The sequence below is a fragment of the Lutra lutra genome, chromosome 7 (genome assembly GCF_902655055.1).
Source record: "Lutra lutra chromosome 7, mLutLut1.2, whole genome shotgun sequence".
Lineage (NCBI taxonomy): Eukaryota > Metazoa > Chordata > Mammalia > Carnivora > Mustelidae > Lutra > Lutra lutra.
In genome coordinates this window covers 87070474-87087967 of record NC_062284.1, presented here as the reverse complement: position 1 = coordinate 87087967, position 17494 = coordinate 87070474, and the positions used below count along the sequence as shown (strand labels likewise).

Here is a 17494-nt window from a genome sequence, read left to right as displayed (position 1 = left end):
CAACTTCATATTCCAAAGACTGCAATATGGATGAAGAAACTTGGCAAACAGTACCTTAGATCATTAACATCAGAAGTGATAACACAGGTTGATAATTTGTACCTTTGATATGATGTGATCAAAATGGCACTTTATCTTGGTTGTCTTAATTTCAAAATCACATCGGGCAAATCCCAACTGGAGGACATTCTACAAAATATCTGACCACTACTCCCCCAAAGTGTCAGAAACTGTCACAGCTGAGAGAAACCTAAAGCAACTAAACATGACAACTAAATGTGGTATCCTGGATGTGATCCTGGAACAGAAAATGGACATTATATAAAAACTAAAGAAATCCGAGTGAAGTATGGACCTTAGTTAATAATAATGTATAAATATGGGGTCATGATACTGTCAACTGTATTAGTCTCCTAAGGCTGCCATAACAAATTACCACTGGGTGGTTTAAACTAACAGAAATGTACTCTGTCACTGCTCTGGAGACTAGAAGTCCAAAGTCAAGTTGTAGGAAGGTCCATGCTCCTCTGAAGGCTCTAGGAAATGATCCTTTCTTCCCTCTTTCGAGCTTGAAGTGGTTGTCATCAGTCCTTGGCATTCCTTAGCTTGCAGCTGCCTCATTCCAATCTCTGCTTCTGCTGTCACATGTTCTTCCCTGTGCGTTCAAGTGGCATTTTCCTCTTATAAGGACCCTGTCCTATTGGATTTAGGGCCCACTCTAAATCCAGGATTAATCCCAAAATCCTGAATTATAACTGCAGAGACCCTATTTTCTTTTTTTTTTTTTTATCTCAATGTGGTTTTGATTTGAATCTCCCTGATGGCTAATGATGATGAACATTTTTTCATGTGTCTGTTAGCCATCTGTATGTCTTCTTTGGAGAAGTGTCTGTTTTGTGCAAAATCCTTATTTTCAAATAAGGTCACATGCACAGGTACTGTGGCTTAGGACTTAAATATAGCTCTTTGGAGCCACTATTCAATCCAATATTGTCATATTAATAACAGAGGAAACAGAATGTGTAATATATGGGAAACCTCTATACCTCTGTAACTTTTCTGTACTCTAAAATAATTCTACAAAATTAAGTTCAGTATCAATAAATAATAATAAAGCAAACAATAAAAGACAAAATTATTTTTAAAAATGGTCAGAGGCATTGTGGCACCTGGATGGCTCAGTCAGTTGAGCCTACAACTCTTGATTTTGGTTCAGGTCATGATCTCAGGGTCATGGGTTCAAGCCCCATGTTGGGCTATGCATTCGGTGGGGAGTCTGCTGGAGATTCTCTCCTCTTCCTCTTCCCCTCCCCCTGCACACACATGCATGCACTCTCTTTCTCTCTCAAATGAATAGATAAATCTTTTTTAAAAAATAGTTGACGTCAAAAACTAATGGTGTGCTGTATGGTGACTAACAACATAATAAAAAATTGATAAAAATTAAAAAATTTTAAATGGAGGCAGAAAAATAATCAGGCATTCATGGCAAAATGTTCAAGAAAATGTAAGATTTTAAAAATAATAGCTGCTTGAATGCATGGTATTATTGGTAATTATATTTCCACTGACTTTTTTTTTAAGGATTTTATTTATTACTTGACAGAGAGAGATACAGCAAGAGAGGAAACACAAGCAGGGGGAGTGGGAGAGGAAGTAGCAGGCTTCCCGCTGAGCAGGGAGCCCAATGCGGGGCTTGATCCCAGGACCCTGGGATCACCACCTGAGCTGAAGGCAGACGCTTAACAAGTGAGCCACCCAGGTGCCCCTCCACTGACTTTTAATAACACTTAATTGGGCTATTCATCTTCCCTAAAAAGATTTTTCAAGAGAAAAATGACCTCAAATAATTTTAAAGCATCAATTTGCAGGTATCACTGCAGCATTAACTATGAAACCTTAAGAGTGACATCTCCCGGAGTACAGATGTTACAGACCTTTTAGAGTAAAACACAAAGACCTAAACATAGTAAATAAAGACCCACAATTATAAGGTGACATTGAGCCTTGACCACTTTTATTTCTAGTCAGATATACGTCAACCATTCCATTCACTTGATCACATTTTCTATCTACTGACAGAGTATTTTGAGAAAAGCAGATTTTGCAGTTGTCCGGTTAATTTGTCCACCATACGAATTCAAAATTAAGTTTCCATCTCATTTGTCCTCTGTTTTGCTGGACACGCTGTATCACTTTATGCTGTATAGACCTAGAGCTATGAAGTCATTGCTAAAAAGATGAATAAAACCTTCCAAAATCAGCTGACAGCTCTTCTTCCAAAGATCACCTAGAAATTAAATTTCAGGCATTCAAAAGATAGGACATACACAATACAGTAACTCCTTCCATGTAGTAGATAGACGTCCAGCAGCATAAGCCTCCAGAATAAAACGATTCCCTTAAAGTAAGCAAGATACAACCCTCCAAGTGGGAAGAGAGGAAAATGTCTCACTAAGCAAACAGCAACTTTGTTATCAAGGAAAAGCATAGGTGCACCTTCAGGAGAGAATTTATCAAATTAAACCAGTGAAAAAACACTCATCGTGGTAAATTGATTTCTTTTGCAATGCTCAGAACTTTCTAAGAGAAGAACTAGGAAAATGGTTAGAAATGATGGGTTGGTAGCTGCCAGTACTTAACAGAAGGATAGATATTACAAAGCAAACTGAATTACTACTAAGCAACCAGCTTGACTTAGTATAATAGCACCTGCACAACCCCTATGGGTATTATGTATATTATAAGCCAATACAATAAAATTGTATTTTCCTGACTTTTCCAAAGTTGGGAAATTCTGTTCACTAAGGGAGAGAGACATGCAAATTAGTTCCTAGGGGTAAATTAAGCTTCATATAAGTGGAAACATAAGGATGAACAAGACTTTTCAAAATGTGGTCTAAAGAGCTGAAGACCTTTTCAGGGGTCCTTCCAAACTTTTTCAATACCTTTCCACACCTGAAAACTATTCACTCAATAATATTTAGAGGCTACTTGCCTTTCCTCTGCATTGAAATTTGCAGTGATAATGCAAAAAGAAAAAAAAAAACTGGGCAAAACTGATGGCGGCTCAGCATGAATCAAGACAGCTACACCTTAAAAGTGTCCACCAGAAAAGAGGAAAAAATATTAATTTTATTATATCTCTTTTTTTTAAGATTTTTATTTATTTATTTGACAGAGATCACAAGTAGGCAGAGAGTCAGGCAGAGAAAGAGAGGGAGAAGCAGGCTCCTTGCTGAGCAGAAAGCCCGATGTAGGGCTTGATCCCAGGACCCTGAGATCATGACCCGAGCCGAAGGCAGGGGCTTAACCCACTGAGCCACCCAGGCGCTCATATCTCAAATTTTAAACACATCTTTTTTTTAAGTACACATCAATGTGACTGAATGAGAAATACACATGAAGTGCTCCTGCGGCCACAGTGAAGTAGGATGCTGGCTGTGAGGAAAAACACATGTGCTATTGTTAGAGTTGTGAACTGAACTAGCCACCATTTTCATCTGAAGGACAAACATCAAACTGTTCATTCAGATTTGAGTACACAGCAAACATTTTCTTGAAAATGAATGAAGCAATGGTGTCATTTCAAATAAAACCACTGAGAGTAAGTGTGCCAATGAAAAAACTTAAGTTTTTAGGAAAAATGAAAATTCTGGGAGATGTGTGTCTCTCACCATATAGAAGGAGTCTCTCACCATGAGTCTCACTTCCCAGTGTGTAGAAGTGTTGACAACACTGACTCCATTTTTGGCTCTCCATCTTGTTCATGCCCGTGCAAAGACCTCTCTCAGTGCCACGTCTTCCAGGACCCATGGAGGTTAATGTATACCCTGACAGGAATGTGAGAGGGCTATTCTGATCTCAGCACACAAAGGCTCCACTTTCAATAACTGGTTGAGATGACTGGTGCGCAAATGGCGTCACTTGAGATGACTACCCTTTGAACTCACCTCCATGCATCTCGCTCTATAAAATTTAGGGATTAAGGTCCAGATTGGACAGAGATTACCTGCATCATACCTGAGTCATTTGTGTGCCCAATCCCCCCGTGTTAGTAAGTTACCCTGAATAAACTGTGTGAATAGTATGGAGTGGTTTGCTTCATTTTCAGTCTCAAAGTGCCTCCTAAGTCTGGAGGATATTTTACTGTCCCTCCTCCACCTTCTAACACAATGCTAAAACCTTTTTCTAGTAATATTAAAAATTGATATTTTGATATTGTATAGTGAAATGTATCAACACTTAAGAACTACATAACTTGAATAAAAAACTGATGTACAATGTTACAAATCATAAATAGATAAAAAAATCCACTCAAAGTACAAAATAATAATTTTTTTTCTATTGACATATAATGTATTATTTACTTCAGGGGTTCAGGTCTGTGATTCATCAGTCTTACACAATTCACAGCACTTACCATAGCACATACCCTCCCCAACATCCATCACCCAGGCACCCCATCCATCCCACTCCCACTCCCCTCCAACAACCATCAGTTTGTTTTCTGAGATTAAGAGTCTCTTATAGCTTGTCTCCCTCTCTGGTTTCATCTTGTTTAATTTTTCCCTCCCTTTTCCTATGATCCTCTGTCTTGTTTCTCTAATTCCTCATATCAGGGGGATCATATGATAATTGTCTTTCTCTAATTGACTTACTTCGCTTAGCATAATACCTTCTAGTTCCATCTACGTCATTGCAAATGGCAACATTTCAGGTTTTTTGATGGTTGCATAATCCATTGTATATATATATAACACTTCTTCTTTATCCATTTGTCTGTTGACGGACATCTAGGCTCTTTCCATAGTTTGATTATTGTGGACATTGCTGCTATAAACATTCAGGTGCATGTGCCCCTTCGGATCCCTACACTTGTATCTTTAGGGTAAATACCTAGTCATGCAACTGTGGTCATAAGGCAACTCTATTTTCATCTTTTTGAGGAACCTCCATGCTGTTTTCCAGTGTGGCTGCACCAGCTTGCATTCCCACCAAGAGTGTGGGAGGTTTCCCCTTTCTACACATCCTCACCAACACCTGTCATTTTCTGGCTTGTTAATTTTAGCCATTCTGACTAGTCTGAGGCAGTATCTCATTTTGGTTTTGATTTGTATTTCCCTGATGCCAAATGATGTTGTGGGCTTTTTCATGTGTTTGTTGGCCATTTGGATGTCTTCTTTGCAGAAAGGTCTGTTCATGTCCTCTGCTCATTTCTTGATTGGATTATTTGTTCTTTGTGTGTTGAATTTGATAACTTTTTTATAGATTTTGGATACTAGCCCTTTATCTGATATGTCATTTGCAAATATCGTCTTCCATTCTGTCAGTTGTCTTTTGGTATTATTGACTGTTTCCTTCGCTGTGCAAAAGCTTTTGATCTTGATGAACTCCCAATAGTTCATTTTTGCCCTTGCTTCCCTTGCCTTTGGCGAACAACAATAGATTTTTAATGTATCAAGGCATGAAAGTCATTGATATGGTTTTAGCTGTGGGAATTATCACTTAATATATTCTCTTTTAGCTACACAAATTATCACTCAAGATTACCTTTATAACTAAGTTCAACTGCTTTTTCTTCGCTCTAATGATCATAATTTTTTATTAAATTTTTTATTTTGAGATAATTGTAGATTCACATGCAGTTTTAAGAAATAGTAAGAGATATCCCACCTATCCTTTACCCAGTTTCCCTCAAAGGTAACATCTTGAAAAACTATAGTACAATATAACAAGCATATATTAACATTAACAGTCAAAATACAAAACATTTTCATCACCACAAGGGTCCCTCATGTTGTCCTTTTATAGACGCACTCATCCAATGTCCTCCCATCCTGAAACCCTAGAAACCACCAATGTGTCTTCCATTTCTATAATTTCATTACTTTAAGAATGTTATATAAGGAAACCATACAGTATGTAATCTTTAAAAACTGGCTTTTTGAGTGTAAATCTCTGAAGATTCATCCTTACAGCTGCATATATCAAGAATTCATTCCTTTTATTGCTGAGTGGCTGTTGCATTTTCAGTTTAAAGAAAGGTGGGGAGAGCACCTGGGTGGCTCAGTCAGTTAAGTGTCTGCCTTTGGCTCAGATCACGATCTCAGGGTCCTGGGATTGAGCCCGTGTCCATTCGGCTCTACACTCAGTGGGGAGTATGCTTGTCCCTCCGCTCCTCTCACTGCTCATGCTTGCCTTCTCTAAAATAAATAAAATCTTAAATATATATATTATATATAATATATGTATTTATATATTTAATATATAAATATATATATATTTTTAATCTCGAGACTTTGTCATCAATGCACAGGTACTTCTAACTTTATTGTTTAGCTTCCAAATATTTGGAGATTTTTTTCTTATCTTTGTTATTGATCTCTAATTTCAGCCCATTACGGATATGTTCTATCTTAGTATATATCCTATGAGAACTTGAAAAGAATATTTATTCTGCTTTTGGGGGGTAAAATGTTCTATAATTTCAACTAGATTGGTTAATGGAATTTTGAGTTCTCCTATAACTTTGCTGATTTTCTAAGTGTTTTTATTAATTATTTAGAGAGGTGGTGACGTTTCCAAAAGCAATTGTGGAATTGCCTATTTCTCATTCCAGTTTTTGATTCATATAGTTGTAGGTCTGTTCTTTGGTGCACAAACTTCTCAAGATTGCTATGCCTTCCTGGTTGGTTGACACTTTTATCACAATACAAAGCCCCTCTGTCTCTGATAATTTTCTTTGCTTCAAAGTTTGCTTTATCTGATATTAATGATATTAATATTAACTAATAATCTGCATTTCTTTATGTTTACATAATATACTTTTTTTACCTTTTTAAAATTTTTTTAAATTTTTTAATAAACATATAATGTATTTTTATCCCTGGGGGTACAGGTCTATGAATTGCCAGGTTTACACATTCCACAGCACTCATCATAGCACATACCCTCCCCAATGTCCATATCCCCACCACCCTCTCCCATCTCCCCTCCCCCCAGCAACCCTCAGTCTGTTTTTTGAGATTGAGTCTTTTATGGTTTGTCTCCCTCCTGATACCATCTTGTTTCATTTATTCTTTTCCTACCCCCCAAGCCCCCCACATTGCATTTCCACTTCCTCATATCAGACAGATCATATGATAGTTGTCTTTCTCCGATTGACTTATTTCGCTAAGCATAATACCCTCTAGTTCCATCCACGTCATCGCAAATGGCAAGATTTCATTTCTTTTGATGGCTGTAGAGTATTCCATTGTGTATATATACCACTTCTTCTTTATCCATTCATCTGTTGATGGACATCTAGGTTCTTGCCATTGTTTGGCTATTGTGGACATTGCTGCTATAAACATCTGGGTGCACGTCCCCCTTTGGAGTACCACGTTTGCATCTTTAGGGTAAATACCCAGTAGTGCAATCGCTGGGTCATAGGGTAGCTCTATTTTCAACTTTGTGAGGAACCTCCACACTGTTTTCCAGAGTGGTTGCACCAGCTTGCATTCCCACCAACAGTGTAGGAGGGTTCCCCTCTCTCTGCATCCTCGCCAGCATCTGTCATTTCTTGACTTGTTAATTTTAGCCATTCTGACTGGTGTGAGGTGGTGTCTCATTGTGGTTTTGATTTGTATTTCCCTGATGCTGAGTGATGTGGAGCATTTTTTCATTTGTTTGTTGACCATCTGGATGTCTTCTTTGCAGAAATGTCTGTTCATGTCCTCTGCCCATTTCTTGATTGGATTATTTGTTCTTTGGGTGTTGAGTTTGCTAAGTTCTTTATAGATTTTGGACACTAGCCCTTTATCTGATATGTCGTTTGCAAATATCTTCTTCCATTCTGTCAGTTGTCTTTTGGTTTTGTTAACTGTTTTCTTTGCTGTGCAAAAGCTTTTGATCTTGATGAAATCCCAATAGTTCATTTTTGCCCTTGCTTCCCTTGCCTTTGGCGATGTTCCTAGGATGAAGTTGCTGCGGCTGAGGTCGAAGAGGTTGCTGCCTGTGTTCTCCTCAAGGATTTTGATGGATTTCTTTCTCACATTGAGGTCCTTCATCCATTTTGAGTCTATTTTCGTGTGTGGTGTAAGGAAATGGTCCAATTTCATCTTTTTGCATGTGGCGGTCCAATTTTCCCAGCACCATTTATTGAAGAGACTGTCTTTTTTCCATTGGACATTGCTTCCTGCTTTGTCGAAGATTAGTTGACCATAGAGTTGAGGGTCTATTTCTGGGCTCTCTATTCTGTTCCATTGATCTATGTGTCTGTTTTTGTGCCAATACCATACTGTCTTGATGATGACAGCTTTGTAATAGAGCTTGAAGTCTGGAATTGTGATGCCACCCACTTTGGCTTTCTTTTTCAATATTCCTCTGGATATTCGAGGTCTTTCCTGGTTCCATATAAATTTTAGGATTATTTGTTCCATTTCTTTGGAAAAAAAATGGGTGGGTTTTGATAGGGATTGCATTAAATGTATAGATTGCTTTAGGTAGCATAGACATTTTCACAATATTTATTCTTCCAATCCAGGAGCATGGAACATTTTTCCATTTCTTTGTGTCTTCCTCAATTTCTTTCATGAGTACTTTATAGTTTTCTGAGTATAGATTCTTTGCCTCTTTGGTTATGTTTATTCCTAGGTATCGTACGGTTTTGGGTGCAATTGTAAATGGGGTTGACTCCTTAATTTCTCTTTCTTCTGTCTTGTTGTTAGTGTAAAGAAATGCAACTGATTTCTGTGCATTGACTTTATATCCTGACACTTTACTGAATTCCTGTACAAGTTCTAGCAGTTTCGGAGTGGAGCCTTTTGGGTTTTCCACATATAGTATCATATCATCTGAAAAGAGTGATAGTTTGACTTCTTCTTTGCCGATTTGGATGCCTTTAATTTCTTTTTATTGTCTGATAGCTGAGGCTAGGACTTCTAGTACTATTTTGAATAGCAGTGGTGATAATGGACATCCCTGCCATGTTCCTGACCTTAGCAGAAAAGCTTTCAGTTTTTCTCCATTGAGAATGATATTTTCAGTGAGTTTTTCATAGATGGCTTGGATAATATTGAGGTATGTGCCCTCTATCCCTACACTTTGAAGAGTTTTAATCAGGAAGGGATGCTGCACTTTGTCAAATGCTTTTTCAGCATCTATTGAGAGTATTATATGGTTCTTGTTCTGTCTTTTATTAATGTATTGTATCACATTGATTGATTTGCAGATGTTGAACCAATCTTGCAGCCCTGGAATAAATCCCACTTAGTCCTGGTGAATAATTCTTTTAACGTACTGTTGGATCCTATCGGCCAGTATTTTGGTGAGAATTTTCGCATCTGTGTTCATCAAGGATATTGGTCTGTAATTCTGTTATTAATTGGTTTATATAGTTGGCTGCTCCCATGTTAGGGGCATAGATATTAAAAATTGTTATGTCTTCTTGTTGGACAGACCCTTTGAGTATGATATAGTGTCCTTCCTCATCTCTTATTATAGTCTTTGGCTTAAAATCTAATTGATCTGATATAAGGACTGCCACCCCAGCTTTCTTCTGACGTCCATTAGCATGGTAAATTGTTTTCCACCCCCTCACTTTAAATCTGGAGGTGTCTTCGGGTCTAAAATGAGTTTCTTGTAGGCAGCATATTGATGGGTTTTGTTTTTTTATCCATTCTGATACCCTGTGTCTTTTGATTGGGGCATTGAGTCCATTAACATTCAGGGTAACTATTGAGAGATATGAATTTAGTGCCATTGTATTGCCTGTAAGGTGACTGTTACTGTATATTGTCTCTGTTTCCTTCTGATATATTACTTTTAGGGTCTCTCTTTGCTTAGAGGACCCATTTCAATATTTCCTGTAGAGCTGGTTTGGTGTTTGCAATTTCTTTTAGTTTTTGTTTGTCCTGGAAGCTTTTTAATCTCTCCTTCTATTTTCAATGATAGCCTAGCTAGATATAGTATTCTTGGCTGCATATTTTTCTCGTTTAGTGCTCTGAATATATCATGCCAGTTCTTTCTGGCCTGCCAGGTCTCTGTGGATAAGGCCACTGCCAATCTAATATTTTTACCCTTGTATGTTACAGGCTTCTTTTTCCAGGCTGCTTTCAGGATTTTCTCTTTGTCACTAAGACTTGTAAATTTTACTATCAGATGATGGGGTGTGGACCTATTTTTATTGATTTTGAGGGGTGTTCTTTGCATGTCCTGAATTTTGATGTTTGTTCCCTTTGCCATATTAGGGAAATTCTCTACAATAATTCTCTCCAATATACCTTCTGCTCCCCTCTCTCTTTCTTCTTCTTCTGGAATCCCAATTATTCTAATGTTGTGCCGTCTTATGGTGTCACTTATCTCTCGAATTCTCTCCTCGTGGTCCAGTATTTGTTTGTCTCTCTTTTGCTCAGCTTCTTTATTCTCTGTCATTTGGTCTTCTATGTCACTAATTCTTTCCACTGCCTCATTTATTCTAGTAGTAAGAGCTTCCATTTTTTATTGCGCCTCATTAAAAGCTTTTTTTATTTCAACTTGGTTAGATTTTAGTTCTTTTACGTCTCCAGAAAGGGCTTTTATCTCTCAGGAGAGGGCTTCTCTAATATCTTCCACACCTTTTTCAAGCCTAGCTAGAACCTTGAGAATCGTTATTCTGAACACTAGATCTGTCATATTACTAATGTCCGTATTGATTAGGTTCCCAGCCTTCGGTACTGCCTCTTGTTCTTTTTTTTGTGGTGAGTTTTTCCGCCTTGTCATTTTGTCCAAATAAGATTTGCTTTCTCCTCCTCTGGAATTCCGCTGTTCTCCTTGGTGAGTGAAGCTGGTCTTGGCTGGGTTTCTTGTTGATCTTCTGGGGCAGGGGCCTGTTGTAGTTATTCTCAAGTGTCTTTGCTGGAGGCAGAATTGCCCCGCCCTTATCAGGGGCCAGGCTAAGTAATCCGCTCAGGTTTGCTTTTGGGAGCTTTTGTTCCCTTAACGCTTTCCATAGAATTCCGGAGGACGGGAATGATAATGGCGGCCTCCCAATCTCCAGCCCAGAGGAGCTGAGAGCTCGGGGTCCTGCTCCTCAGTGCGCCCTCAGAGAAAAGCGCCCAATCACTCCCATCTCCCTGGCCTCTGGTCGCGCTTGGAGAAAAGCACTCAATCACTCATGCTTGGAGAAAAGTGCTCCGTCCTTCCATTTCCCTGGCCTCCAGCTGCGCACTTGGAGAAAAGCATTCAGTCACTCTGTCTCCCTGGCCTCCAGCCATGGTCCGAGCTCACCCAGCCTGTGCCCGGTTCAAGGAAATCCCGAGCTGAGAGCTCACTCCTCGGCTTTGTCGCTGTAGCAGGCTTCCCCACTTCAATACCTGTGAGCTCTGCAACACTCAGACACCCCCGGTCCTTCTGTGACCCCACGGGACCTGGGGTTACGCTGACCCCGCGTGGGCTTCCTCCCAGTTTAGCCTCTGGAACAATGTCCCTCAGTGGAGCAGACTTTTAAAAGTCCTGATTTTGGGGCGCCTGGGTGGCTCAGTGGGTTGGGCCGCTGCCTTTGGCTCGGGTCATGATCTCGGGGTCCTGAGATCGAGCCCCGCATCCGGCTCTCTGCTCAGCGAGGAGCCTGCTTCCCCCTCTCTCTTTGACTGCTTCTCAGCCTACTTGTGATCTCTCTCTGTCAAATAAATAAATAAAATCTTTAAAAAAAAAAAAAAAGTCCTGATTTTGTGCTCCGTTGCCCCGCTGCTTGCCGGGAGCCGGCCCCTCCCCCCGTGGTCTATCTTCCCGTCTCTTTGGAGTCACTTCTCCGTCAGTCCTACCTTTCAGAAAGTGATCAATTTTCTGTTTCTAGAATTGTTGCTCTTCTTCTCTTCGATTTCCCATTGGATTTGTAGGTGTTCGCAGTGGTTAGATAAGCTATCTAGCTGATCTCCTGCTACCTGATGTCGTCTCAGCCTGCTACTTCTCCGCCATCTTGACTCCTCCTCCTACCATTTTGTTTTCAATCTCCTATGTCATTATATTTGAAGCAAGTTACTTGGGCCATGTTTTTTAATCTACTCTGCAATCTCCATCACGTAATTGGTGTACCTAGACAATTTACATTTATCTTGGGGATTTGCTCTGCCATTTCATTTTTTGTTTTGTTTGGTCTCTCTGGTATCTTTTGTTTCTTTGTTTTCATTTTCTTGCCTTCCTGTTATCTGGACATATTTTTAAATTCTACTTTTGTTTATCTATTGTGTTTTTCAGGGTATCTCTTTGCATAGCTTTTTAATTTTGATCTAGGAATTATATTCTATAAACATAATTTATCAAAGCCTACAAATGTCATCATTTTACCAGTTCAAGTAATATGAAACCTCACTTCCCTTTATACCTTTCCTCATTTATAACTATTTTAAACATTTCTTCTATATACAGTTAATAACATGATAATTTCTTACTTCAACTGACAAACATAATTTAGAACATTCAAAAGGAGAAGGAAACTTTTGCTTTAATCATATTTTTGTTTTACTTCTTTTTGTTCCTTCTAGATACTCCAAGATTCCTTTTTTTATTATTTTCTTCCTATTTAGAGAACTTCCTCTGGTCATTCTTTTAAGTGAAATCTGCCAGCAACAAATTGTCCTGGTTTCCTTTTCATCTGAAAGTGTCTTGATTCCCCTTCATTCTCAAAGGATATTTTCTCTAGATATAGGACTGATTTCTGGCCTCCCTAGTTTCTGATGAGAATGCACTGCTATTCAAATGTTTTTCTCCTATAGATAACATATAGTTCCTCTCTTGGTGCTTTCAAGGTTTTTCCTATCATTATTTCTCAGATGTTTGACTATTATATGGCTTACTACAAACTTCTTTAGATTTTTCTTCTTGGGGTTTGTTCAGCTTCCTAAATATGTCTTTTTCCAAATTTGGTAAATTTGGATATTTTTTTTTCTCCTAAATTTGGAAATTTTTTTTTTCTCCTACACATTTTCAGTCACCACCACCTCTTTTTTTTCTTCTCCTTAAATGAATGCAATAACACAAATGTTAGATCTTTTACTATATTCCCACAGGTCCTTAAGGGACCTGCCCCCACAAGTCTGTAAATTTTTTTTCAATCTATTTCTCTTTGTTGTTCAAACTGGATAAATTCTATTGTTCTATCTTCAAGTTCACTGAATCCTATCTCCTCCATTCTACTTTTGAGCCCATCTACTAGGCTTTTTCAGTTATTATATTTTTAATCCTAAAATGTTTGTGTTTCTTCCCAGTATTTTTTATTTCTTTCCTAAGATTTTCTATTTCCTTTCTATTTATTTTTGTTATTGAAGTATAACTGACATATAACATTATACTGGTTTCAGTACAATGATTTGTCATTTATATATGTTGCAAAATGATCACCACAATAAGTCTAGTTAATATTAACTAGTTAATATTTATCACCATTACCTGTACTGCTGGGGCAAGTAATACATGTTAATAAAATATAATGTTCATAAAAATAATTTAAAAAATAACAAATTATTTATCACCATATATAGTTACAGAATTTCTTTTCTTGTGAAAAGAAACTTTTAAAATCCACTCTTTAAGCAACTTTCAAATATGCAATGCAGTATTGTTAACTATAGTCTCCATGCTGTGCATTACATCCCCAACTTTTTTATAACCAGAAGTTTATACCTTTGACTCCCTTCACCATATCTTCCACCTCCCTGCCCCTCATTTCTGACAACCACCACTCTGTATCTCTGAGCTTGTTTTTTTTGGGGGGGGGGTGTTTTTAGATTCTGCATGTAAGTGAGATCACTTGTCTTTCTCTGTATTGTATTATTTCACTTAGCATAATGTCTTCAAGGTCCACCCATGTTGTAACAAATGGCAAGATTTCATCCTTTTTTTGTGACTGAATATTTCTCTGTGTGTGTGCGTGCACATGTGTGTGTGTATACGTGTGTGTGCATGTGTGTGCTGTCACATTTTCTTTATCCATTCACCCATCAATGGACATTTAAGATGTTTCCATATCTTGGTTATTGTAAATAATGTTGCAATGAACATGAGTGGGTTGCATATATCCCTTCAAGTTAGTGTTCTCATTTCCTTTGGGCAAATATCCAGAAGTGGGGTTGTTGAATCATGTGGTAGTTCTATTTTTAACTTTTTTAAGGAACCTGTTTTCCATAGTGGCTCTACCAATTTACATTCCCACCAAAAGAGCATGAGGATTCCCTATTCTCCACATCCACATCAACACTTATTATTTCTTGTCTTTTTGATGATAGCCATTCTAACAGGTGTGAGATGAAATTTCCTTGTGGTTTCAATTGCATTTCCCTGACAATTACTGATGTTGAGCATCCTTTCATGTGACCTTTGGCCATCTGTATCTTTTCTGGAAAAATTCTACTTAGATCTTCCCATTTTTTAATTGGGTTGTTTTTGGTTTTTTGCATGTTTTTTGGTGGTTTTTTGTTTGTTTTTGTTACTGAGTTGCATAAGTTCTTTATGTATTTTGAATATTAACACCTTATTTGATATATGATTTGTAAATATTTTCTCCAACTCAGTGGGTTGCCTTTTCACTTTTTTAAAGATTTCATTTATTCATTTGAGACAGATAGAGAGAGAGAGGCATGAGTGGGACCCTGGGAACATGACCTGAGTCAAAGGCAGACACTTAACCAACTGTGCCACCCAGGCAGCCCAGTTGCCTCTTCATTTTATTGATAGTTTCCTTTGCTGTGCAGAAGCCTTTTGGTTTGACATACTCCTGCTTGTTCACTTTCGCTTCTGTTGCCTTTGCTTTTGGTGTTAAATCCAAAAAATCATTGTCAAGACCAATGTCAAGGAGCTTACCATCTGTTTTCTTCTAGAAGTTCTATGGTTTCAGGTTTTACACTCAAATCTTTAATCCATTTTGAGTTAATTTTTGTGTCTGGTGTAAGATAATGGTACAGTTGCATTTTTTTCCATGTCACTGTCCAGTTTCCTTAACACCATTTATTGAAGAGATTGTCCTTTCCCCACTGTATATTCTTGGTTCCTCTGTCATCAATTAATTGACAATGTATGCGCGGGTTTATTTCTTGGCTCTCTATTCTGTTCCATGGATCTATGTGGCAGTTTTTATGGCAATAACATACTGTTTTGATTACTAGAACTTTATAATATAGTTTGAAATCAGGGAGCATGATACCTCTAGCTTTGTTCTCTTTCTCAAGACTGCTTTGGTTATTCAGTATCTTTTGTGGCTCCATACATATTTCAGGACTGTTTGTTCTACTTATGTGAAAAATGCCATTGACTCTTCATCTTATTTAATGCTTCGGTTTAGCTGACGCTCCACTAGGCTTCCTCTGATACCATCACAGTGGGGAAGCGGAGCTGTGGTCATTACTACTACTTGAGGATGGAAGTCCAAGATCCCCATATGGTTGGCACTGACAATATGGAGGGGGAATCTCATTAATCCTCTGTTAAGATGAAAGTCCCAGCTCAACATTCAACCTTTTTTGGTTCCACCCTGGCAGGGGTGTAAGAGTACCTCATTACCTCCGGCAAGAGTAAAGTTTCAATTTCCCACCAGGCTTTTGATGGTGGGGTGGGGCCAATTTTTTCTGTCATATTTAGCTGGAATGGAGCAGTTACAGTCTAAAAATTTTTCTGTCTTGCTAGGCTGTCCTTTTCTGGCTCTTTGGCTAAAGAGAGCAGGCTTTTGTTGGAGCTTTTTTTCCTGTGCTTATTTGCTTCCAGCTTTCTCAGCTTCAAGTCTAGTATATGTGTAGTAAAAAAGAAAACACAAGGAACTAACTCACTGCCCTGTCATTTCTTGGGTGTCAAAGTTTCTAGTTAATGTGTTTTGTTCTCCACTTTTCAAGAGTATTTTATGTTTGTAACATCCAGCATTTTTAGTTGTACTTAGCAGGCAGAAGAGGGAGCAATAAAAGTACTTTTTCTCCATCTTCCCTAGAGGTACAAGACTTGCAACAACTTTCAAGAAACTATTACATGTTAAGTTTTGGCATATTATCAAAAGAAAATATCCATAATTATATTAAAAATATATTAAAATAATATTTTCCAACTACACAGCTGTGTGAGAACAGAATTTTCCTTATATATTTCAACCAAAACAACTTACCACAAAATTGAATACAGAAGCAGACATGAGAATTCAGCCATCTTCTAGTAAGCCACATATTAAAGAGATTGTAAAACATGTAAAATAACCCTAGTTTTCTCAAAAACACATTTTATGTTAACATATTATTTTGTTACTGTTATTTTTAGTAAATAAACACTTAGTGTCTTCTCAGTTTTAATTCCCAATATTTGTAAATGTCAATAGATATAACTCCTACGGGGGCACCTGGGTGGCTCTGTTGGTTGAGCGTCTGCCTTTGGCTTGGGTCATGGTCCCAGGGTCCTGGGATCAAGACCACATGTCAGGTTCCCTGCTCAGTGGGGAGTCTGCTTCTCCCTCTCCCTCTACCTCTCTCCCCCAACTCATGCACATGCTTGCTCTCTCTCTCTCAAATAAACAAACAAAATCTTGAAAAAAAAAAAAAGATATAACCCACATAAATCGTTGTCGAGATCCTCAGTGATTCTTAAGATTATAAAAAGGATCCTAAAACCAAAAAGTTTGAGAACTGTAAGGTAGAGAGAAGTAATATTTAAAGGATGTTCTTACTTCTTCTCCCAAGAGTTGTAGGTATGGTTTGGAAGCAAGTTGTCTAGTTCCTTGTGTCAGCTGAGGTAGTACCACTGGTGGTGGTGGGAGGACTGGAACATAGTCTTGATTGTGATCCACAACAGGAATTCCTTGCAGCATTCTATAATATAATAAAAACAATAAATTTGTTTTTTAAATCATTGATGAGTCTCATTCCATATCTCTGCTGAAACAAACACATTAACATGTGATGTCTATACTAGGCAGAAACTGTGCAGAAGTCAGATGATCAGAAATGGGAAATTCAAAATAATTTATCCATTTATCATATAAATTAATTTATCCATTTATCATATAAATTAATTTATTAATTATTTATCATATAAATTATCAATTTGAATAATTTATCAATTATTCAAAATAATTTATATCTGTTCTGTATATATTTTAGTAGTAACCTTTATGATGGTTTTATTATATTGGAATAATAAATTCACACTGTGAAAGCTTAATTACAAAAGAAATAAAAAGGTCTCTACTTTCTGATCACTAACCTGTTCCCACTCCAAGCCCACAGGAAATGGTGTCATGTTTTAGAGTGAGGTGAAGTGTCAGCCCAAGCAGAAGTGCCTTCTCATGGTAAAGTTTTCTCTTCTTTTTTTTTTTTTTTTAAGATTTTATTTATTTATTTGACAGACAGAGATCACAAGTAGGCAGAGAGGCAGGCAGAGAGAGAGGGGGAAGCAGGCTCCCTGCTGAGCAGAGAGCCCAATGCAGGACTCGATCCCAGGACCCTGGGATCATGACCTGAGCTTCGGCAGAGGCTTAACCCACTGAGCCACCCAGGCGCCC

At 38.0% G+C, this 17494-nt stretch overlaps 1 protein-coding gene across 5 annotated transcripts in view; it reads right to left on the bottom strand.

The window, feature by feature from the left end:
- The window catches only part of TTC6 (tetratricopeptide repeat domain 6), a 225790-nt gene that overhangs the window by 84510 nt on the left and 123786 nt on the right, over positions 1-17494 (bottom strand). For all 5 annotated transcript variants that reach the window (XM_047739120.1, XM_047739121.1, XM_047739123.1 and 2 more), the window contains exon 7: positions 16661-16802. In XM_047739120.1, coding sequence (XP_047595076.1) covers positions 16661-16802 — 142 coding nt within the window. The remainder of the gene's footprint in view (positions 1-16660; positions 16803-17494) is intronic.